The sequence below is a fragment of the Exophiala dermatitidis genome (genome assembly GCF_000230625.1).
Source record: "Exophiala dermatitidis NIH/UT8656 unplaced genomic scaffold supercont1.7, whole genome shotgun sequence".
Classification (NCBI taxonomy): Eukaryota; Fungi; Ascomycota; class Eurotiomycetes; order Chaetothyriales; family Herpotrichiellaceae; genus Exophiala; species Exophiala dermatitidis.
Genome location: NW_008751652.1, coordinates 1,347,528 through 1,369,907, shown reverse-complemented (window position 1 = coordinate 1,369,907; position 22,380 = coordinate 1,347,528). Strand labels below are relative to the sequence as shown.

At 53.1% G+C, this 22,380-nt stretch overlaps 8 protein-coding genes across 9 annotated transcripts; 3 read left to right on the top strand and 5 right to left on the bottom strand.

Annotated features, from left to right (window-relative positions):
* Nucleotides 1-58: 58 nt before the first annotated feature.
* Nucleotides 59-2,326, top strand: HMPREF1120_08320 (beta-lactamase). Its single transcript, XM_009162568.1, has 4 exons — nucleotides 59-694; nucleotides 775-875; nucleotides 1,032-1,910; nucleotides 1,981-2,326. Exons 1-4 carry the CDS (start codon nucleotides 607-609, stop codon nucleotides 2,101-2,103), a joined length of 1,191 nt encoding a protein of 396 aa, XP_009160816.1. The 5' UTR covers nucleotides 59-606; the 3' UTR covers nucleotides 2,104-2,326.
* HMPREF1120_08319 (alpha-amylase) lies at nucleotides 2,287-4,146 on the bottom strand (the record flags this gene model as incomplete). Its single annotated transcript, XM_009162567.1, has 1 exon — nucleotides 2,287-4,146. One exon carries the CDS (start codon nucleotides 4,144-4,146, stop codon nucleotides 2,287-2,289), a length of 1,860 nt encoding a protein of 619 aa, XP_009160815.1.
* Nucleotides 4,147-5,042: 896 nt separating this feature from the next.
* Nucleotides 5,043-7,778, bottom strand: HMPREF1120_08318 (potassium channel, subfamily K; the record flags this gene model as incomplete). The annotated part of the gene is made up of 1 exon (XM_009162566.1): nucleotides 5,043-7,778. One exon carries the CDS (start codon nucleotides 7,776-7,778, stop codon nucleotides 5,043-5,045), a length of 2,736 nt encoding a protein of 911 aa, XP_009160814.1.
* A 1,137-nt stretch (nucleotides 7,779-8,915) lies between these two features.
* On the bottom strand, nucleotides 8,916-11,174 carry HMPREF1120_08317 (uncharacterized protein; the record flags this gene model as incomplete). Its single annotated transcript, XM_009162565.1, has 1 exon — nucleotides 8,916-11,174. One exon carries the CDS (start codon nucleotides 11,172-11,174, stop codon nucleotides 8,916-8,918), a length of 2,259 nt encoding a protein of 752 aa, XP_009160813.1.
* A 1,590-nt stretch (nucleotides 11,175-12,764) lies between these two features.
* Nucleotides 12,765-15,242, bottom strand: HMPREF1120_08316 (uncharacterized protein). The gene is made up of 4 exons (XM_009162564.1): nucleotides 14,431-15,242; nucleotides 14,170-14,196; nucleotides 13,886-14,120; nucleotides 12,765-13,829 (listed from the first exon to the last, which is right to left on the bottom strand). The coding sequence occupies exons 1-4, from the start codon at nucleotides 14,478-14,480 to the stop codon at nucleotides 13,326-13,328; spliced, it is 816 nt and encodes a 271-aa protein (XP_009160812.1). The 5' UTR covers nucleotides 14,481-15,242; the 3' UTR covers nucleotides 12,765-13,325.
* HMPREF1120_08315 lies at nucleotides 14,970-17,743 on the top strand. Of its 2 annotated transcripts, XM_009162563.1 has the most exons (2): nucleotides 14,970-15,734; nucleotides 15,795-17,743. In XM_009162563.1, exon 1 carries the CDS (start codon nucleotides 15,062-15,064, stop codon nucleotides 15,413-15,415), a length of 354 nt encoding a protein of 117 aa, XP_009160811.1. In that variant the 5' UTR covers nucleotides 14,970-15,061; the 3' UTR covers nucleotides 15,416-15,734; nucleotides 15,795-17,743. The 2 variants fall into 2 exon arrangements, with proteins under 2 accessions (XP_009160811.1, XP_009160810.1); XM_009162562.1 differs by having other exon boundaries at nucleotides 14,970-17,743.
* Nucleotides 17,744-17,842: 99 nt separating this feature from the next.
* HMPREF1120_08314 (uncharacterized protein) lies at nucleotides 17,843-18,440 on the bottom strand. Its single transcript, XM_009162561.1, has one exon. It carries the CDS (start codon nucleotides 18,234-18,236, stop codon nucleotides 17,895-17,897), a length of 342 nt encoding a protein of 113 aa, XP_009160809.1. The 5' UTR covers nucleotides 18,237-18,440; the 3' UTR covers nucleotides 17,843-17,894.
* On the top strand, nucleotides 17,947-22,224 carry HMPREF1120_08313 (male germ cell-associated kinase). The gene is made up of 4 exons (XM_009162560.1): nucleotides 17,947-18,370; nucleotides 18,492-19,329; nucleotides 19,380-20,129; nucleotides 20,177-22,224. The coding sequence occupies exons 2-4, from the start codon at nucleotides 19,168-19,170 to the stop codon at nucleotides 21,629-21,631; spliced, it is 2,367 nt and encodes a 788-aa protein (XP_009160808.1). The 5' UTR covers nucleotides 17,947-18,370; nucleotides 18,492-19,167; the 3' UTR covers nucleotides 21,632-22,224.
* Nucleotides 22,225-22,380: the final 156 nt, after the last annotated feature.

Below are 22,380 nucleotides of genomic sequence, written 5' to 3'. Positions count from 1 at the left end.
ATTGTAAGGCCTTGTCACGTGTCGGACAAGGCTGTGGCCCCAAGGGGTCTGCTCGGGGGACGGTTGGTTTAAAACTCCAGCTACGGCTCGCCTACGTGCCGGGTAACTCATTATGCGGTACCACGTCAGAGATGTATAAGCAAGAGTGCGTGTTTCTTTTCCCGGTAAGAATCCGACAATGGTTTGTGGCTTCGATGGGCTTGCATTATCCCCCGCCAGCCGTCGATCGAACACACCACTCTATCTCAAACACCATGGAACAACACAGTCGCAAATAACGTCAATGTCAGATCTCATGTCATAAGGGCTCCAGATCATTTCGCGGATACTTCTCACTGCTGTCCTCCTCGTATTGTCACACTAGCGGCAATTTGGGGTTTGCGTTCGTCAGCCCCACCTACCATTTACCCCACGATGGAGGACAGTACCGAGATACCACAGGTACCGAGCGACTTACCCCAGCACATGCCGAACTTCGGCATGGGAGTGCAAGAGTGGCAAGTCCTCATAAACGAGGACACGGGGCTGCTTACTCGTCTGTCGACTGCTCCAGATCAAGCGGCACTTGAAGTTCTTGGGTAAGCAATTCCTCGTATCGTAGCGAGGATGGCGACCGCGTTCGAAGAAGCGATTACGAAGGCTGTTGCGGAAGAGGTCGTTCCTGGGGCAGCCGTGATTGCGGTCGACAAAAATGGTATGTCGAGGAGGTGTCCTTGCTGAGTTACGGCGAGACATGTTTATGATGGGATTTGTAACAGTTGACAAGGTGTCCAGGAGCCACCAAATATGCAAAGGCGTTCGGCAACACGAACGTAGGACCAACTGGTAAGCCATGGCAGTTGGATACTACAATGTGGTTAGCCTCATGCACCAAAGTAAGTACATCCACGAGCTGCTTTGTCGGACAACGCATTCGAGCGTCACTTGGGAGCGGCCGTCATTACGGTTGGGTTGGGGTAAATGATGAGCACACAATTGATGCTGCTCCGCCGCAGAAGAAGATATCATATATCTGACCACATTTATACCAGATTAGCACGGCTGTCGCGGTGATGCAGTGTGTTGAAAAGGGACTGTTGTCCCTGGACAACCCCATCAGCAACATCCTGCCAGAATGGAAGGAGGCCGAGATCCTGACAGGATTCGATGAGAACGACAAACCAATCTTGAAAAAGGCCACCAAGTCGCTCACCTTGCGACACCTTCTGACGCACTCCAGCGGATTAGGGTACGTGAGGATGAACCCATTGTTGGAGAAATATGCAAAAGCACTGGGGAAGCCGCTCGACCACCCACAAACGACCATCAGGGACGACTTTAAGCTTCCATTGCTGTTCGAGCCCGGCGAAGGCTGGGAGTATGGATGTTCGATCGACTGGGCTGGCAAGATGGTCGAGGAGGTCAATGGTGGCATCCGACTCGGAGAGTACATGGAGAAGAATATCTTCGAGCCGCTGGGCATGACCTTGACCTCTTTCCGTCCCAGTGAGCACCCTGCTGTCAAGGATCGCCTGGCTGGACGACCGTTTCGCACGCCAGAAGGAAAGGTCATTCCTGAAGCTCCAAATGTCGGCATGTATCCTGTCCAAGAGCCCCAGGATGACTATGGAGGTGCAGGCCTACACAGCTGCGCGCAGGATTATATCAAGCTGATTGCCTCTCTGCTGGCAAATGATGGGAAGCTGTTGAAATCCGAGTCCGTTGACGAGCTCTTCCGTCCCCAGTTGAAGGATACCAAGTATATCCAAGCCGTCATGGATAATCCTGAAGCCGCGGCGTTCCTGGCCCCGAGCTTCGGTACCGGCGTCAAGTGGAACTATGCATTGGGCGGTGCGGTGGCGGTGGACGGAGTAGAAGGAAGGATAGATGCCGGCACGATGCACTGGGCCGGCCTTCCGAACTCGTTCTGGGTAAGTCTAGAATCTTGACAGTTTTCGAGGTTCTTCTGGTGTGTATGTCAGCTAACCGATGGTGTCACAGTGGATTGACCGCCATAGAGGTATCGGTGGGGTGTACGCCAACCACTTCTTCCCTCCGGCAGATCCACCCACGCAGAAGTTGTTCGCACTGTTCCAGAGAGATATGTACACTCTGGCCGGCTAATCTGTTATTGGCCGGGAAGGAACGTCAGCCTTCAGCAAGAGTGAGCAAGTTGTACCTAGATGGGAGAAAAGGGTATTTGAGACATTACATATACTGGCTATTATACCACCACAGGTTCTTCCCGTGTGGGCCCCCAATCTGACCAACTGCGCACACCTCAGAATCTCGATTCCGTTTTTCCGACTACTTGTAGACGGTCACCCCGCCCGGTTGGACCGTGACTTGTGCTACTGACCTTCCATTTCTGCCCTGGACCTCAACCTCTCCGGGTACCGTCTGCGACGGCGAGGGATATAGTAAAGTAAGAGTACTCCCGGGAGGATGTATCTCACTGTCCACCGTCACCCAGGCGGACAACGTGCTGGTTGGATCTGTCGAGATGGCGCACACCACCTCCTCACTAGCAAAAAGTCTTGACCATGCAATGATCGAGCGCATTGGAGGAGGACTGATGAATCCCGGCAAACCAAAATGAGTTCCATCGCCGGATATCTCGCGCAGATATTGTCTCCCTCTGCGCAAGGCCATCTCATCTCTCCGCACCTTTGCCAGTCCAGCGAGGGTCTTCCAGGCCGAAGCATCTTCATCGAAGAAATGTCGATGTCTGCTACGAAAGGCACCAAATTCTCCACCAAACATGGCTTCACGAATGTATTGGTCGCTTCCGCCCTGGCCGTCGAAGCCTTGCTCCGTACCATAATAAACACAGGGGATGCCCAGGGTGAAGAGGTTGAGGGCGAGGGCCGCGCTGAGGAGCGGGCCACCGTTGCCTTCAGAGCAGAAGCGACCCTTATAACCATTCCGCCAGACTTGATCGTGGTCATCAATCATGGTCACAACTTTGTCGCGAAACCAGCTGTGGCTTCCCTTGCTGAGATAGAGAGCATTGCGGAATAAATCGAAATATTCGCTAGGGGTTGTCTCACCCTTGGGGACTCTCCAAAGCTTTTCTTGTACATTTCCAATGCCCAATGCGGCGTCTAACCCAGTAGCTTCCACAGTCTCAAATGCTCTCGAGCCCGTTATCTCACCAATCAGAAGGAATTTCTCCTTGCCCAGGCTCTGTGCATACTCGTGGATGACACTTGCGAGATACCTTGTCGGACCGTCACCCATGTGCTTCACTGTGTCAATCCGGTAGCCGTCGATATCACTGTAAGCAATCCAGTACTGGTAGCAGCGGCACAGGGCTTGCAGGGCGGGAGTTGCTGTGAAGTTGTCTGGGCTTGGGTCTCCCAGAGCGATGTCCTTGAAGTCATCGAAGTCGCCATCAAGGTACTCAGGAAAGCGATCCCACCCGTCGTCATTGATCCGACCTTTCCGAGTGAAGCAGTCAGGATTTTGCAGCTCTGAGGGCCATATTGCGGCATCCGGGAACGCAGTGGGATAATTTTCCTCGTCGACTCTGCCCAGTGGGATTCTTGAGACTCTTTCCTCGTCATAAAAGCCCTTCACGTCGAAGGTATCTCCAGTGAAGTGCGGTTTGTTAGCACTATACTCAAAGACGTCACCACAATGATTGAGGATGATGTCGAGCAAGACATAAATGCCCTGTTCGTGAGCTGCAGCAACCAGTGATTTCAAGTCTGCTCGCGTGCCGAACCGTGGATCAACATCCAGGAAGTTTTGAACGCCATAGCCATGATAGGTCTGCACTTTTGCTACATTCTTGAATATTGGACCAATCCAGAGAGCCGTGACTCCGAGGCGTTTGAGATACCCCAGCTTACTTTCCAAGCCTTTCAAGGTTCCACCGACAAATGTTGCTCCAGCATCCCTCCAGCGGGCGGCATCGGCGTCTGTGTTGATGGCGTTTGCACTATCACCGGGTCCGTATAGGGCTGTAGTTCCGCTAGGGTGAAGATTACCCTGGACATCCTTGTAGTCTTTCTCCGAGTCGTCGGAGAAGCGATCTGGCAGGAGGAAATAAAGGACTTGATCTTCCCACGCCGTGGGAGATGGATGGAATTCATAAGACGGAGGGCCCCTCTCTATCACTGAGCGGACTTGTGGGTCGGAAATACTTCTGATTGGTGCGTCCATCATGTGTGCAAGATTACAATCGTGGAAGCTGTGCCCAAAGGAAGCTGAGAGAGGCTCGCAATATATACGTGGTAGAGCAAAGCAGGGAGGCAGACAGCAGCTTGAACGAGGGTGATTGAGCAGCCACACCAGTTGCCCTTGCCCTGAAACAGCGCAACCGCCAGGAGCGATGCAGTCACCTGGGCAGGAGGTTCAGCATCACTGTATACTGTATGCAGTAGGTTGCGAAGCTGAGGCCGACTGTATCTGGCTGCTTGATCATGACTGGGCCACATCTCGCTTGTTACACCGTGGCGTTGGCTGGAACCTGGGGAAAACGAGGAGCTGAAGGCTGCCGCAGCAGCGCAGACTATCTCCAATCGCCTCAAAGATCCCCCGGCTTCCAGCTTCCACCTCGTTTTACGAGACATTCAGATTTGTCAATGAAGCTGCTTGGTGAAGGTGCGTTCGAACGGACCGCTTGAAGCCTAGTAGCCATACGACGGCCTTGGAGGGGATGAGAGGGCAAAGCTTCGTCGTCCGTCAACCGGTTGCTCCCAGCCTCTGTCCTTATCGGCGGTGTTGGGGAGACAGTGCGGTCCTCCAGACGCGATTGAGTTCAAATACAAGGGTAACAAAGAATGACGATATAAATACTGTTCAATTCGTTTATCCTTGACGCTTCCCTGTCCTGTGCACCAGATCCGCGGCAAGAAAACCTTGGTATTATAATCAAAGTCGTGCCCGGGTGTCATATCATACTGTAACCACAGTCGGGTACATCAATCATACAATCTCTCTGCCGCAGATGTGAACACGGCGGAGATACCGTGATCACGGTCTTGGTGGTGGCAGTATCCCCACCGACTCGGTCAAGTCACTCATTGGGTACGCGGAGAGAGAGCGTTCCCGGCACTTTATGCATCGCCATAACTCGTAGGTTGCCTCTTCTTCCGAGTTTGAACTCCACCGCCACCCCGACCGCCTCCCACAGGGCCTGTTTTCGGTTTCCTCTTCGCGAGACGGCGCTCGAGAGCCTTTTTGTTCCAGTGCGGCGCATCGGCCGCGTAGGCATGCGCGCCGCTTCTCTCACCCGTGAAAAACGTCAGGACAGCGTCGGCACCTGACGATCTTCGTTGGAGCTGGAGATCTCCTCCTTCTATAGATGCACGAGGCGAGCCGCCCCTCCTGCTCCAATTCGCGGTATCCGCACGTGGGTCGTCGTCCGCTTTAGAGGTTTCTTCTCTTGTTGTCGGTGTGGCTGGGGCCCCCGCGCCTCGTCCAGAAGCGTCCCAAGGCGCGGAAAGATCGTTATTGCTGGCCATGCCGAGTATTGAGTTCGCGGTACTGTTCCCGCCGAGCATGTTCTTCTTGATCAGCCGTAGCAGACTCTCGCACAGCCGATCTAAAATCCACTCGGGCTCGCCTTGAGAGCTGAGCATGGGACTATTGTCCTCCAGCCAGTCCCACTCGACAACGCCGTCCGTCTCTTCGTCATACTCGAGTTGTGCAAGCCCTTCCTTGGTAAAGCGGATGAGTCTCGTGAACTCGCACCACTCCTCGAACGAGTAACACTTGTTGGGGGCATGTCGGGCGTCTTGTGCGGTCTTGCGGATCGCCCAAGCGAGACGCTGGGCCAAGTGCGCTTCGCTAATATCTTCATTGGCCAGTTGTTCCAGACTCAACGGTGGCGGGCTTTCCTCCTCCGCCGGACCAACAGGGAATCCGGCCTTGAGTCGCCTTTTCTCGGCCCTCTTGTTGATCAAATTCCATAGCCACGGGTTTGACCGGAGGATATCGTGCCATAGTCCGGCTTTGGGAAGAACCGTCAGGTCACCGAGTTTAAAAGTGCCGCGCTTGAAGCTCGAAATGACTGTATCCCCCATGTCAGAGATCAAAACCGTCATGGTAGGCACGGCGATCAAAGACCACACCACGAAGAAAGGCTTGCCAGCGTTGCTTCTGGGGCTCATATCCCCATAACCAATGGTCAGCAAACTGACGTAGCAGAAATACAAGGCTTCAAAATAGTTCATCCCCTGGGTGGGCTTCTCGGCCTGCCAGAAGACGATAGCTCCCATGCACCAAAGAAAGCCAAAAGCCAGGGCTGAAACACACAACGCCATCCACTTCTTGAATTTTCGGGCGTTGACTTGAATAGCACGCATGGCGTCGAATCGGTCTTTCTCTTCGCGCATGACGATGGCTTTCTGGGACCTAGACCTCCCGAGTCTAAGATGTGAAACAGGCGTTATAAAAGATTTGAAAGTCGCGTGCAGCGAACTCCTGTGGTGCGGCGAAGCCAGAAAATGCCTGGGATCAGGACCTTCATCTTCTTCATCATTCGACCGTTTTAGCTCCTCTGTCTCAGTATCTTCGAACTCAACCTGCCGGCCAGCGGCAGGACCTTCAAACGGCTGTTGCGGCTCAGGCGCAGGCTCAGGATCAGCATTCCTTTCCGACTGCGCCGCGGCATCTAAGTCTTGCTGAATCTTGGGATTGGGCAACGGAGAAGAGATTGGCGGCTTGTGCCCGAGCGACTCTTCATTCCGCACCTGCTTTTCCAGCTCAGCTCGCCTGCTGTCCTCGGCGTCCTCGACTGTGACAACGCGCGACAGCGTACTGGCCCGCTTATGCTGGACGTGTTTCCGCACGACATTGACACTGCTGAGCTCCCCTGCAAATTTGTGGATGGAACTAACCATCAAACCTAGAATAATGGTGCCGCCCACGGAATAAGGAAAAACCAAACCTCGGCCAAGATCGTCATCTGGGTAGAAGTCCCCAAAGCCCACTGTCAGGATTGTCACATCACAAAAGTACACGGCATCAGGGTATGTCCATCCCTCGATCCGGGAGAAGACGCCGGCGCCTCCACCTAGCCATAGGAAGAACATCATGGTTTGCAGGATGAGGTTGCGTTGTTCGTCAGTGAGAGTAAAATGCTGGGGATAATGACCGAGAAAGTAACCCCACATATTGACCATTAGGATCATTGAATTGAACATGTAAAGGCAGGCTGCAAGCACGGCATTCCAGTATCCCTGAGAATAGACCTGGCCCTTGCCCGGAGGGCAGTAGATGTGCATCGAGATGGTAAGACCGATCAGGATGCCCGAGGCGAGGTAGAAGAGGATGATGGTCATCGGCAGTGCCACGATATACCGAAGCCGTCGGGTGAAGTTGAACAAGAGGAACAGGTTCCCAACAAAGCCGCATACCAACGATGCAATGTTGAGGTCGATGCACCAGCGGGGGTCTGGATAACCCACCGAGGTGGCTTGATAGAGTGCCGGGTCGTCATTGACGACGTTGTTCCTCCAGGACACGACAAGGGCGGCGATGGATACCAAATTGGCCATGGGGGCGAATGTGGCAGCAATGAGAGGGATCGCCGTGGACGCAAACCACCAGTCGGTCGGAAGATCGTCTTCGGCGGATCTGAATCTGAGCCTTCCAAGATGATGTACATGCTGTCGACTCTGGGTTGCCTCTTCTTGGTTCCCCTCAGAGTCGGCCAATGGAGCAGACAAGTCTCTACTCTCCTCTGCGTCCCACTGCTTTTGTTTGCCATTATCGCTGTTGCTGTTGCTTTCGCTCGAGGCGGCTCCTGGGGGTTCCAACTCTTTCTGTTCGGCATGGTCGTAGCCCATTCTCACAAATTTCAGGGACGCTGGGTCGGCATCTCGGCGTTTGTGGCCAGAGTTGGCAGAGCTGAATCGGCTGGATAGTCGCAAGGGGTGTGGTTAACAATATGACCATGTCCTGGTCGAGGCAGGCCTGTGCTTCAGAGGGTTTTGTGAACTGTATTGACGGGAAGGGATCAGCGCCGAGGACATCGTGACCCGATGTAAAGGATGCGTCTATCCATGCGATCGCGTTGACGAAGGTGTAATGATGGAGGCAGAGAAAGTGTTGCTTGGGTCGAGGTCATGTCCGGCGCGGGTGGAATGTATAAAAACAATAAATGCGGGATCGTCGGATGGCGTTGCTTGTTTTCTGTTCTATTTCCACTGCACGTCAGTGCTTCAAGTTCCGGACAGGGTCTGCACCCTTACACCGAGACGAGGTAATCATTGTTTCGCTTCATCCTGCTCCATGAGCAGTTTGGCTTTGGGGGAGTTCACAAGATGTGTCAGGATTCAGATTGCTGAGTGCAGTTTACTGGGCGTGTCGCGTAGGTAGGTAGCGATACGCCACCCTCGCGACGCTGTTGACTACTGCAGCCTCGTAGCTTGCCCACCGCGCGCATCACCCACCCTGCCACGGCTCGCTTTACAAAGATTATACACGCTGCAAAACGGTGAGCGAGAAATTCAAAAAGGGCAGAGACACCATGAAGCAACCTAGACGTCTCCCAGTTCGTCATAGTTAACGCGATTTTGATACCACTTTTCCCGGTAATACCAGTAAGAGGAGTCCAAGTCTCATGTGTCTGATCAACGCAAGGCCCAGCCTTTCGAATTGCGCTCATATAATGCTCCTTCCGAGATATCTACCTAACAGTATCATAACAAACTGGAACAACCAACCTCTCTTCCTGTTGTTGTTCCTGGACAGTCGACAATAATCGCACGCAAGATGGAGTATCCAAAAAAGTCAAACTAGTGAACGCTCATTCATTTCGAACTCGGAAACGGGTCTCAAGTCAAAACATCATGATAGCACATGAAAAGGACGCGGCGGTCGATTCCAAGAAAGCACCGGCGGTTCTCAAAGTCACCGCGTCCTGCTTATTGTACATCGGCTGTTGATACCAATTGGCATCATTGAAAAGTCATCTTCATTTTTCAACGCATATCTCGGTAGCTGCTAGGTGGGTAATTTGAGGGAGCCGGGTAGGATCCGTAAACGGAATCCCTCGGCACAGAAGGGGGAGGTTGGAACCCAGTGCTAATTGAGCTTGGCGTATTGTATGATGTCGATGAAGGAGGGCCACGATCGCGGTAGTAGTCCTCGTCGGCGGAGACGGCAGAAGTCGAATAGGGCGGAGGAGCACCGCGGGCACTCTGAGGCCCGTCGAACGCTGAGACAGACCCCATACGGGGCCGTCCTTCGCGGTCCCGCTCACGTTCCCGCGGATCGTATGCAGCCATCCTTGCCGCGTCATAGCGATCGTTGGCGAGGCGTTCCCGGTGAGCTTCGTACTCTCGATATCTTCTGGCGTCGTCATAAGGGTCGGTGCCAAAGTAGGATGGGTGTGAGGGAGAGCCATACGCGATATCTGCATCTGACCTGCGCATAAATGAAGAACTCCCGGTTTCCTTGGCCATTGACGGAGATCGGTGACGCCCTGCGCGTGGCTGATCCCTATGGTAGGAGCTGTTCGACCGATGCCGGCGCATCTCGGGAACCTCCAACGGTGGTGGAGGTGGTCTCTGGTGGATTGCAATAGGTGCTGGGGTGTGCTTCGAGTTGTCACCGGATCTGCTGCCCCCATGAACGGAGTTCGAACGAGCGGGCTTGACCTCTTGTTGAGGTGGACCTGGGGTATAAGCTGGCTTGCTTTCGCTGCCAGGAGGTTTGTCGAAATTATCATAAGTCTTGCCACCTCCGGGAGCCGCCGAATAAGGTTTGCGTTCTCGCTCAATTTGCAGGGGAACGGCACGATCTGCTGACTCCCCTTCGGTTGTGGCGCTGGCACCATTAACTTGCGGGTCTGCTTGAGGCTGCCGCTGGCGTTCTGGAGCTTCTTGTGACAAAGCCGGGCTGGTCTGAGCAGCATTAGTTGTGGGAGCTTTCTCCTCTCGCGGTGGCCGCTGACTCCCTTTCTGAGATGTATCCGCCTCCGAGGGCTGATTCGGGTATGGAGCTCGATGACTGTCTTCTGTTGTGCCGCTCTGCTGTGGTGGCAAACTGACGTTGCAATGAGTTGACATAGCCCTCTGCAGTCTGCCGGCTATCTCTTGGTCGGGATGGCCAGGGAAAAGTCTCCGTGAAAGCTCCTTTGGAAAACGTTCTCTCCTATTCTCGGGGTTGCTGATGGGCATATTCAATGCCGTCTTAGCCAATCGCTCAAACTCTTGATCAGGATGTGCCTTAAGGAGCAACGTCGCCCAGGTTTCGAACCCTTGGGGTGTCAAGCCAGGAATGTCAGGTCTCTCAGACAATTTCTCTTGGACGAGATGATGTTGGGCGCCAATTTCGCGGTACATCCGTGAGATCGACGAGGTGCGATCATCGAAAACGATCTTCCAGGGATAAAGCTCATTTGTCACCTTCGTCTCCTCATAGTACCTCTGTAATTTGGGTGGGGTGACGACTAAGCTGTTCCTCGGCTCGTAGTCCTCAATCAAATGCGTGGCAACCCCGCGTAGAAACTGCCCAAGCCTCTCAGTAGCTCTGCCCTCCTCGTCAAACAGAGTTCCCCATACACGTTCCAGAGTGGTCACTTCAGCTCCGGTAGATATCCTCTTCGGACCCTTGGGTCTGCTTGTACGGTCTTGGGTCGCCTCACTCTCCGATAGACGGCTGCTGTGGCTCAAAGGCGACACGCCTCGTTTGTCAAAAGGAGGTGAAGTGGCTCGAAAAGAAGACTGATTCGAAGGCGGAGGGAACTGGGGCGATGGTTGAGCCACGCCACCGTCTTCCGATGCGCGATAGGGTGATGGAGGTGTATACACCGTGGTCCGGTCTGGAGGAGGGGAGCCTGCCGCTGACGAGTTTGCATCCATATGTGGTCCAGAAGTGTGCTGTTGCTGACTTGGTGGAGACAAGTTGCTGGCTTTTAGGTGTTGCAGGACGTTGGCTGTGATCTGCGCGGTGATCTGCTGCAGTAGGTCTGGCGAGAGGCCTGCTGTCGAGCTCGCATCACTGCTGTTGAATGCAGAAGTGACCGCATCATTTATAGGCTGGTGTGCTTGATGATATCTTGTGGTGTCGTAATCCACTGAACCCCGTGCAGCGGTCGACGTATCCCGTGGTCTCTGCGGGCTGCCCTCGGTATGCAAGATATTGGTAGAGCTCGGATTCTGTCGCCGCGACTCGGCGTTATCGCTGGAGCTTGTAGCACTGAACTCAGGCGGGACGCTGTCGTGGTGAGAAGCCATTGTACAAGGGCGCCGCAGTCCCGCCGGACCAATGTTGTCGTCAAATCATTCAAGTAACTCTCGGCAAATCTGGATCATGCGCGGGTTGGAGTCTGTTGCGAACGCAGCCGGGGACGACGATGTAGGTATATGGTCGTGACAGCCTGAGTGCGTGGATCGCCTCAATCGCAAAGCCGGTTTCGTGGATCAACAATTTGAAGCAGCCTGCTTCAAGATCCACGCAAGGCAACGCCGATTTGACAAAAAGGCAGTCGGTTGTAGAACGTGTGCGGTGTAATGCTTCGAGGTCGTACGAGGAGTTAGACCGGGATAATTGGTAATGGATGTGTAGAGTCGATGTTGGCCACGACAAATCGCAGGCGCAATATAGTCACGAATTGCGCGGCTACGCAGACGCTTGTTTTTTCAGGCGATTTGGAATAGGAGGAGTACGTTGGGTTCGAGGAAAATGTTCAACTTGTGAAGGATGAACAGTAGTTCGGCGTACGAGGAGAGTCTTCATGGTACCAAGATGAACGTGAAGTCGCGAAGAGGACGCTGGCTCAAGGCTGCCAGCATGGCATGCAGTGCCCTCGACCGGCAATTCCCAGTACTTTTAGTAGTATAAACAGAAGTGAATGATTGACGGTGATAGGAGGGCGCTGCAAGAGGGCGAAGCGAGCATCACAATGCCCAGTGCCAGTGCCAGTGCCAGTACCCACAGCAGTAGGAGTTGGACGACGTCGGTGGCATTGCATCATCGGGTCATCGGCCGCCTTTTACAGTATTCCCCGTGCGCAGCCGCAGCCGCAGCCGCAACACCAACACCAACACCAACACGCAACACTTACTACCTAGGTAGTAGGTAAACCATCTGCACTACTCTCATGATACGAAACAAACTGGGCTGCGCTCGAAGCCTGTTGACTCCGGGGCCTAACCGGTGAACACGACCCCCACTGGCAGTACACACACTTCTCTCCATCGAACCGGTACAGAGCTCGCCGAACCCCTCATGCTATACATAGTTCAACTATCTACTCCCGCCACGTTTGCCTTTGGATGCGTTAGAGTCAAGATTTCGATGCGACCAACGTTGCCTTTCGTTTCCCTTTGCCAAGGGTTCATCCCTTGAAGCGTTCAGGTTGCCTTCTGGTTGCCGATCCCGCCCTACGATCGCCTTGTACCTTGGCCCAATCTCGAGACACCTATACCTTTGGCAAAGAGACGGGATTTGTGATGGATGGAATGATAGGGACAACTCGAAAACTCATAACTTGAACATTTGTACAGTACAAACGAAGAAAGCAGGGCGATAATGATCGAAATATCTGCAGTGGTTCTTCCACTATCATCCACCCTCTCTTCTACACTGATCCTCCCCTTTGCACGTACTCGAACGTCATGCATCGGACCAGTTCGCTCACGCTCGTGTTTGTCGTATACTGCCCCTTCATCACCTACACGCCGAGAAACCTTAAATGATTCCAGCTTCAATTCCGTTTTGGCCCGGAGCAGATATGCCTTGTCAGTTGCTTGATGTACGATATACTGTAACTCTATTACACCCGGGCAGCCCAACAAAGGGATGGAAACTGCAAAACACCTGGTGTGGGGATCTATGAACTTTCACAAATGCTCTCGCGGCTGGTCTCGCAATATTCGAGCTACATAGGTAGGTAGACAAGCTCAGGGTCTTTTGATTTCACGTATCGAAGTCCGGTGCCATCTCAAACCCAAACGGCCTCAGCCCAGTTGGCTCTCTTGCCTCGTATTAGTCTGCCATGCCGTCTTTGGAAGCACGAATTGGATCTTGGACTATGATTCTATCTATCCCAGGAGCTGAACTCACGGAAGATTCGAGCTCTCTGCGTAGCTGCTGTTGGAAAGCTCTAACAACCGAACTGGCCCCGCTGTGAGTTTACATAGCAGAGGGAATTTGCAACGTGACGAGACTCCTGGCTGATTGTCATCCTGTATTGTTGATTCGAGAAACCCCGAGCTGATTTGGGCAGGTGTTATTGACCTCTGAACCAAGGTCTATTGTGATCTCTTGAAATGCAGGGCGAGTACTCCTACAACCTTGTGGACTTTCCAGCCGAGTACATCTCTCTGCCAGTGTAGGGTCGGCGCCGTGGTGCAGACCCAGCCCTGGTCATCAGGATGCGTCCCCTACAGCTCGAAGTCCTCCTCCAGATCCGACTCGTCCTCTCGTGGGCCAGCTTGGTACTCCTGTGCTATCTCACGCTGCACACGAGTATGGACGCGGTCCTGCACGGTCGACTTCACTGCGTTTTGCTTCGCGAATCCCCGGGTGTTGCCGCTTGACAGGACAGAGGCAGCACGGGAAGCTGTGACGGGGGTCGTTGGAGGATGTTCAAAACCAGTAGTGCCGTTATGAACAGAAGACTTTCCCGCCATCGAGCTCCCTTCCCAAGCTTCGTTCTCATCATTGCCAAGGATAACCTGACCGGCGGCCGCGACAGGGTCTTCAAAATCGTATGCTGCTATTGGGACACCTCCGCTGACACTTGGCAGAGCGGAACCCATGGTGGACATTGTTCCAAAAGCGTCCGACCGACCATTCAAGTAATCTTGCCTGATTTGTTCCTCTTCAAGTGCAGTAGGGAAATCGGGGACTCGGTCGGAGATCTCTTGTTGACAGGGTATGCATTTCTGGGTTACGTTAGAGGAGGGCATAGAATCGCAATAGGGTTCATGATCCTGCGTACCGCATCATCAGGCTTCCGTCGCTGGGCTTTGGCAAAGTGGTCGAGGGTCTTGACGATTCTGCAGCCAGTGCATGTCAATTCCTGAACGTTGCCAGGAGTGCATCTGGTGCATGATGGAGGTGCGGCCTTAGGACCGCCAAGTCGTTGTCGTTGAATAGCTTCTTGGTACTTGCGCATCTGGTTCTGCGAGAACCGTGAAGGGACGCAGTTTGCGTTGCAGACACCACATCTGATTCTTTGACACGAGTCAGAGTTCATTCGTCACAGGGGTTGATACCACTTACTTCTGACCGACGTCGACGTTGGCGTACCTATCATCTCGATTAGTCGCGGAAGCCTTGGTTGACGCGGAAGAGGCCATGATTGATTGTGATCAGGAGGAGTTGACCACGGAAGAGAGTGGAGTAGACTTGCAAACCACGGCGACAAGAGAGTGGTGGCAAGGAAGATAGGATAGGAACAGGGAGAAGAGAGTTGAGTGAGGTAGAGAAGAAGACAGAGAATATCCGGGGTTAGGGAATAATGAGAGAATGAAAGAAGCTTACGATTCTTGCTTTCTCTGCCAGAAGGGTTTTTGTGATTCCTTCCGAGACATGATGGCAGTTCAGGAAAAAGAGCTGGAGGACAGCTGAATTTGAAAGTGAAGTAAGGTAATTATGCCGTAGATTGAAGGCAGTCGTTCCTTAGGCAGGTAGAGAGGTACGGTGCTGATGTGAGTTTGAGGTCAATCACTGCCACCGTTCAAAGACAGCGAACTTGAAGACAACGGAGAGCACCCAGTGCAGCGCGTGTCACTTTAGTATTTGACCTTTTATGGCCCACTGTGAATAACTGCAGATATTCCTCCGTCTCAATGTCAGCGTCGGTCGTTGTATAGGCTGCTCTGCTCTTGCTCGCCAACTACCTGATTCACTTAAGACAGCCTCAATCCCTGACAGTATCACCAGATTGAGCCCCCTCCAGCTTCACAGCTTTGCCGATCCAAGTTCAGCGCCCTGGCTTCAGTGAGAATAGCGTTTTTTTGAATTCTCAACAACGCGTGGGTCGCGTTATGCTCCAGTGCACCTACACATACAATCCAAAGCAGGTACCGAGGGGCACGCGTACCACCCCTAGTGAGAGTCCTCAGACCTTTGCCTCAGTCCCGAAATCAGTCTCAGCGTACATCCATCAAGCATGACAACCGCCTGCAGCACTCCGGGTCGTGATAATTATCCTGAAGCCTCCTCACCTTACACCGTGCGGATTGTCTTTCTCATCTCTGTAAAGCAGTCTCAGCGGGTGGATGTTCGCACGCGCTCAACAAACTTCCTCCTGGCCGCTTTAACATTCTTGGCATGCTGCCGTCTGCAGTGCATGTACAGTGGTATGTGTATCCCACTCACCTTCCACTCCTACCAGGCACAGAGGTACTTCCGCCAGATACTCGACGCCTACCTTGAGTACCTACTGTACCTACCAAGGGACCTGAGGCTATACATGGGTACGGAAACACCAAACTCCTGCGGTGCCAGGAATACTGCAGCTTAGAGCGACAGGCACCCTCCTCCTCATCAGTTTAATGATTGCAGCTCTACCCGATATACTTGTATTATTATGCAGATGGTTCCAGATGACAACTGCTGCCTGCCACCGGGAATCTGCACGTACTGTGGCTGTGTTTCCCGCTCTGTGGTACAACAACAGACCCCGGGATGGCGCTTGTCTAATAAACGTTGTGGTTGCATCCTGCCGGTATGCATCGGGCGTCTCACTCTGCACAGTGCCGCGACGACAGGAAGGAAGCGCACGCTTGGAAACAGTGCGATGAGTCGGCACTTGCAGCCCACACGGTGAAGTACCATATACTGTATGTACGTCCCTGGGCGGCCCTAAGGGAATCGCATGGATTGAGGGTCGCTTCAACCAGATCGATCTCGTCCCGGCCTCAGTTTGTGACCAGATTCATGGCCCAAATCTCGAAGCCAGGCAAGCCAGTTTAGAGCATTCTCACCTGCACCCTCGCCCATCGCCTTTCCAGAAGACATGGCTCCTGAAAGCCAACATAATCAAAAGGGGCTCTACTGCCACATATCCGAAGAAGCCTAGCACTTCTGGAAGTTCACCGGCCCCGACTATGAGTCTCCTCCACGATTTCGTCGGAAATGAAGAACTTCGAAGGTTCGAAGCGTCCCCTGGCGTGGTACTGGCAGTCTCCGTGGTCCGATCATCCACTGCACCCACAGCAATATCTCGAGGAATGGTCCACTTAGTTGGGAGCAGCCGTCGCGGAAGCTAAAGGGTGTTTGGGTCAGGAAGTGGTCGGTCAAGAGGTGTGCCACATCGTGCCCGTGGGCCACAGCCCCATTGCTTTGGCGATAGTCTCGGGCGGAACGCGAAGGGACTTCCATGCCCCATTTAGCTCGGTGTCATCCATAGAATCCCAAACCAATTGAGGATAGACTGGAAATTGACTGACACCGTTGGCCGGAACCCAGCGGCGCCCCGGCCCATGTCCTTGGTTGCCGCAGGCCCCAAGAGCCCACCACTGGCACCAGAATGATCGAAAGCTGAAGCTGTGCCCTAGCCTTGTTTTGGGCCTCCTGCAAAATATCTTGGAGTGCCGGGAACAAGAAATCCTGTCTAGCTCTCCAACTTGGAACCTATGAACGTGGGCCAGCCAACTCGAAACCCATTCACTGGCTGCCGCCGTGCCACGCACACCACAACGTGGCAACGAAATTGCTGGCCGTAGACGCCTAACTCTCACTGTTGCCTGGTCAATCCAGGCGTGGTTTGTTACTCCTCACGCCTGGACAAGCAATGATGGACAAGGAACGTAACATTCTTGCAGATGAGCAACACCACGAGGAGCTGCTCGAGGACCAAGCAGTTTGCCAAAGTTCAGCTCCGTCGCGGCAAGTCGACAACAAAGTCAAGACTTCGCTGGTTCGCTTGCAGCTTCATTATTCGTTCAAAAAGTGACTTTTCTTATTAGTGGGAGTAACTGCGGTAGCCCCCCAGAGTTAGGCTTGCCACTCCGGCTGTCTCGAAGTGCTTAATAAAACACAGACTCGAGACGCGGTGTAGAAAGCGGCCGTGAGGACGGGCGAGCAGCCTATCCCGCAACCGCTGTTCTACCACCTCGTCATGATCCAGTCGTGCCAGTGCCAGTGCCGTATCATGACAGCTCGCCATGACAACATTGGTTAAAGCCTCTGTGGATGGGAGGTGTAATTATCTACCACACTTCACGTCGTGACGAGATTGCAGCGTCACGTTCTGTCACCTTTACCGAAGAATGCCGTTGCGGAAGAGGATGCAACCGAAATTTCAATGTCATCGTCCCAGACCGCACCGTACAATTGGACTACGGCAGAAGGTCTGTGTTCTGACTGCATATTTTTAACATCCCTCGCCTGAGTTTTTTGTGTCAGTTGCTGCCCCAGAGCAGTTTCAGCTGGGTTGGGTGCAGAAATCCAGAAAAGCTGAACAGTGACAGGCCGCAATCTGCTGCTCTCCTAGTACTCAGGTACTGTACTCTGGAGTTGTTGAATTGCACAGGTACAGGACGTATCTGAACTGAATGATCCCTGCCAACTGGCACGATGCATATGATATCACGAAGGGCGCATCAGGGGCCGATCATTGAAATTGTTCGGCGTATCTTGGGTACTTGCTGGATACAGCTATAGGAACTACTAAGTACGTAGCTGGGCAGCTACCTAATAGTATCGTTAGCATTTGGGTAGCGAAGAATCTCCTGAATATCATCCCATCATGGTAGTGGTTGAGCAGCTACCAAAATGATGATCAGGATAAGCTACCGGTGCCGAAGAAGCCCTAATCAGCAATGTACCAGACCAAAAACAACCTCAGAATACCTCGTACCTACCTACCTAGGTAGGTACCCGTAGTATTACTACACAATACTACAAGAAAGCGCTTGGTGTTAACACTATAGTGTTTAGAAATGTGCCCAAGAGTCTGCTATTACTAGTACTGGGAATAGTGCTTGCGGAGCAGGCATCTATCTCACTTGTTGCCGGTGATATGATATTACTAGTGTTCCATTGCTAGCAGCGCCAGTGGCTGCCGGTGCCAGGTTGGCTGCCCTGCGGCGCCGGGCATCGCAGTCCGGCTTCCAATGGCTCCAGTCCCAGTTCCAGTTCAAGCAGCTTCCAATTTTGTCACCCTTGCAGTTGGGTTCCTGGATCCTCCAATCCGTCGCCCGCCCCAGCCGGAACGTCACCCACTGGCAGGTCCTGGGTCCCAGGCCCAGGGCTGAATTGGCTGGTTCAAGACTTGCTCCTGTGCCAGTGCCTGGTGGTGGAAGGGGGTGTCTTGGGTCGGTAGGCAGTAGTAGTACCATGGAATGGTGCTGAACCCCCCAAACCAGATTGATCGTCTCTCACGTCTGCCCTTCATTCCCCGGCACTTTCGTTTTTTCATTACTCTTCGACCAAAAGCGAGACTAGCGAGCTAAACAAGTGCTCGTCAGGAATAGTAAGTGTGCTTCTCATCGTCTGGGAAATCAGGGTGTCTCCGAGCAATTGGTGGCACAACCTGGCACCTGCACCATCGACCATACTAGGGTCACTGGGCCCTGACACCCTGGCTTGCTTAGGCTGCGACCTGGCGCCGTTCACACACCTTCTCCGGCCGCCCCTTGCTCTCTTCCGACGTTAAGACAAGACGCGCCTCCTGCCTCGATCCTGACCCACCAAATTGTCCGAGCACGTCGTCAACACGCCCGACCGAAAACATCTGTCACTCTTTCCCACCTCCAGCACCTAGCTCACCACCTGTCTTTCGATCCTAGAGCCCAGCGGCCCTTCCCTGTCAATCAAGAAAGGGGAGGACTGGTCTATCCACTTTCCCACCGCAGTACCCCTTGCGGGCCAGCTCCCGCCTGTTAGCAAACTCCAGAAGCTAGCTCTCTTGGGTCCTGAGCCATTTCGATTTGGATCCTGAATCTCGAGCATCATTTCCTCTACGCCTGCCTTGGATTGTCATTTCTATCCCTCAATACCTTGCGTGTTAACGATCGACCTTTACATCTCAAACGACGGAAGTCAACACCAGACGAACAGACCGCATTCTTGTGCTCTTACGACTCGCAAACATCGAGCACTGTAATTGTGAACGTCACGGACGATGACGTGTTGAGGTCTCGAGGAAACCCCTTTACATGGGCGCAGAGCCGTCCATTCTGAAGAGTGTTGGGCTAGACACCGTCTGGACTGGATGAGACGAAACCGACAAGCTGCTTGGGAAGTGAGCATACGCGTGGAGTCGACAAGATGGCAGTGACCGGTCAAGGCTCAAGACCTGGCTCGCAGAGTCTGGTCGCTTTGGAGGACCGATTTGAAGTGATCAGAGAGATCGGTGACGGGAGTTTTGGCAGTGTGGCTCTCGCTCGGGTGCGGGCGAACGGGGCGAGCGTTGCTCGGCGGAACACTATGGTAAGTTGGGTCGAGGAGATAGTAGTACTGTTCCATATTGACGGTTTTAGGTCGCCATCAAGACGATGAAGAAGACGTTCGACTCTTTCCGGCCTTGTATGGAACTACGCGAGGTCATTTTTCTCCGAACGCTTCCGTCACACGCTCATTTGGTTGGCGCTCTGGATATCTTCTTGGACCCGTTCAGCAAAAAGCTACATATCTGCATGGAATACATGGACGGCAATCTCTACCAGCTGATGAAATCTCGGGAACACAAGTGTATGGATGCCAAGAGCGTCAAGAGCATCCTTTACCAGATCCTATCGGGGCTCGATCACATCCATGCCCATCACTTCTTCCACCGGGACATCAAACCAGAAAACATCCTCGTCTCGACGTCGGCACCACAAGACTCCCACTCAGCTTTCAGCAGATATTCCTCCTTGGTCACGCCCCCGGCCACACCACCTGCTTACAGTATCAAAATCGCGGATTTTGGTTTGGCGAGGGAGACTCATTCCAAATCGCCATACACAACCTACGTGTCGACGAGATGGTATCGAGCGCCTGAAGTATTGCTTCGAGCTGGAGAGTACTCTGCTCCCGTGGATATCTGGGCTATCGGCGCGATGGCGGTCGAGGTGGCCACTCTTAAACCATTGTTCCCAGGTGGGAACGAAGTCGACCAAGTTTGGCGTGTCTGCGAGATTATGGGTAGTCCAGGCAACTGGTACACCAAAAACGGTGCTCGAGTCGGCGGGGGCGAATGGAGGGAAGGGACCAAGCTTGCCCAAAAACTTGGTTTCTCGTTCCCAAAGGTAAGATGGCCAAGCAATTAAGAGAACCCCCTACTGACCTCTCGCAGATGGCGCCTCATGCCATGGAAACCATATTACAACCTCCTCAGTGGCCCTTGGCGTTCAGCAACTTCGTCACTTGGTGTTTGATGTGGGATCCCAAGAACCGACCGACGACCAAACAAGCCATGGAGCACGAATTCTTTGCTGATGCCGTTGATCCTTTGCGACCAAAATCATCATCTCGACTGCTTGGCCGAAAACATTCGGACCTGAGCTTCAGATCCAAGGAAACGGCCGAGACACCGACTATCACTTCGAAACCATCCTGGTTCCGGAGGTCGCTTATTGCACGAGAGAGTGCCCCGGCCGTACCACAACATAACCCAGAGGCGAAAAATGTACAAACAGAATCCGAAAGCTTGGTCAGCAGGTTACGACCCCAAGCCAACAAGCGTGCGACTTGGGCGAATGGAAGCAATTCGAGCGGCGTGGCACCGATGCCAATATTACCGTCCATTCGACCCATTTCACCTCTCCCGAATGCCGTTACCGCGCAAGCGAGCTCTGCGTTTACAGCTCAGACAGAACAACACTCGAAACCGGCCGAGGAGAAATCGAAAAAGATTGGCCGGCAATTGTCTATCAACTCACATGGCAACCACTATGCTGATGTACACCGACAAGAAGCGGAGCGCGCCTTGAACGCAAACAGCGGCCTCGTGTCTCCGCCCAACGGCCACAAAGAAAGCTTCTTCTCACATCTGCGTAAACGGGCCAGGCGGTTCTCAGGACGACATGGACTGTCTTCTCCCAGTGGCGACGACGTCGAGGCCAACGCCGCAAATGTTCCGTGGTCGAACAGGTCGTCCATCATGGTTGACAGCATCATCCCAGAGACGAACACCGATTTTTCGGACTTGGACAAGATCTTGCAGAATGTGAGGTATAGTCTGGACCAAGAGGAAGGAGAACCCACACAAAGAAGATCGGCTACAGAGCAGCCGTCCAACCAAGGTTCTTTGAAAAGGACACACTCTGTTCCTCGCTCTCAAGGTAGTAGGTCTGGCGAGGCTCTCAATCACCTTGTGGCACCTACCGCGGTGCGGTCACGACGCCCTTTACAAGTCAATCAATACGAAACGCCTGAAGAAGCCGATGAACTGCTGGATGAAGCCTTGCGCTCCGCGAGTCGAGTGGCAAAACGTCTCGACCAAACCAAGGAGCAACCATACCGGACGGCGCTTGCCCATAAAGACTACAATCGCCAGTCTCTTCCACACATAGCCAGCGCCTCCGCCCTACAGGGTGCTTATCTGACTCCCTCGCCATCTGCTAAGAGGAACGGCGTTCAATTCAACCCGGCGAGCGTCAGTCAAACGCAACCGTTGAATATCACCAAGAAGCGCCCTGAGCAAGAATATGCTCCATCCCACTGGCCAACACCGCCATATGAAGACAACGAATGGGCGGCCACCGCTGCTAATAGTATCTTTGCAGCGGGATCGTCTATTTATCGATAGACGCCATTCCGGGGCCAGGCCGCCGCACGCTCGCTAAACAAAACAATCCACTTTCGATCTTGCGTATCCTACATCCAATATACTGTGCCTTGATATCCTGTACGAAAAGAGGACGCTCGCATGCGAAGCAGTTTTTCCTGAGTTTATTGGCGTTCTCGAGGTGAAATATATGGACCAACTGGTCTTTAAGTGGCTCGCTGCTTCGAAGAAGAGAAGGAACTCTCTATATCAACGACTTTTGAATTTCTCTTGAACGAAGCACTGAAAGTGCTCTATGATGCCCGGAGTCTCATTGGGATGGTTTTATTTTGGTGGGAGACAAACTTTTCTTGTATGGCGGCAGCATTTGGGTTGGCATTGACATTGGCAAGTCCGAGTCAGCTTGAACAGCAACAATTTTCATTTGTTAATCATCCAACGGAAGAGGTTGTATAGGTAGAGGTTGAACGTGTGGACAGGATAGTCCTTGCGTTTCTGGTGCAGACTTGCCTTTACAGGGCATGTATACCTATAGTTGGTTTCGATTGGCATAAATGGCCAGGAACAGAGACTCAATCTGAGGAATCGTCACACAAACACAAACTTTTCGTCCATCTTGTTGCATACCTACCTAGGTAGCCTTTCGACTTCGTAGAAGAGTACAGTCACCGAACGGAACGATAGTCATGGTTTAGATGGTTTCTGCGATGTGCACGGATTTTACCTAAAAAGGCATAGGTTTCAAAACAGACTAAACGCCCTTAATACCA

Excerpts from the sequence above, each read along its gene's own strand:
- HMPREF1120_08320 (XM_009162568.1), top strand. The coding sequence starts at position 607 with ATGGCGACCGCGTTCGAAGAAGCGATTACGAAGGCTGTTGCGGAAGAG. Across the intron at positions 695-774 it reads GATTGCGGTCGACAAAAATG|GAGCCACCAAATATGCAAAG; the intron begins GTATGTCGAGGA and ends CAAGGTGTCCAG. Across the intron at positions 876-1,031 it reads GGTTAGCCTCATGCACCAAA|ATTAGCACGGCTGTCGCGGT; the intron begins GTAAGTACATCC and ends CATTTATACCAG.
- HMPREF1120_08316 (XM_009162564.1), bottom strand. The coding sequence starts at position 14,480 with ATGTCTCGGAAGGAATCACAAAAACCCTTCTGGCAGAGAAAGCAAGAA. Across the intron at positions 14,121-14,169 it reads AACGTCGACGTCGGTCAGAA|AATCAGATGTGGTGTCTGCA; the intron begins GTAAGTGGTATC and ends CTCGTGTCAAAG. Across the intron at positions 13,830-13,885 it reads GACGGAAGCCTGATGATGCG|AAATGCATACCCTGTCAACA; the intron begins GTACGCAGGATC and ends AACGTAACCCAG.
- HMPREF1120_08313 (XM_009162560.1), top strand. The coding sequence starts at position 19,168 with ATGGCAGTGACCGGTCAAGGCTCAAGACCTGGCTCGCAGAGTCTGGTC. Across the intron at positions 19,330-19,379 it reads TTGCTCGGCGGAACACTATG|GTCGCCATCAAGACGATGAA; the intron begins GTAAGTTGGGTC and ends TGACGGTTTTAG. Across the intron at positions 20,130-20,176 it reads TTGGTTTCTCGTTCCCAAAG|ATGGCGCCTCATGCCATGGA; the intron begins GTAAGATGGCCA and ends GACCTCTCGCAG.
- HMPREF1120_08314 (XM_009162561.1), bottom strand. The coding sequence starts at position 18,236 with ATGGTACTACTACTGCCTACCGACCCAAGACACCCCCTTCCACCACCA.
- HMPREF1120_08315 (XM_009162563.1), top strand. The coding sequence starts at position 15,062 with ATGACAACCGCCTGCAGCACTCCGGGTCGTGATAATTATCCTGAAGCC.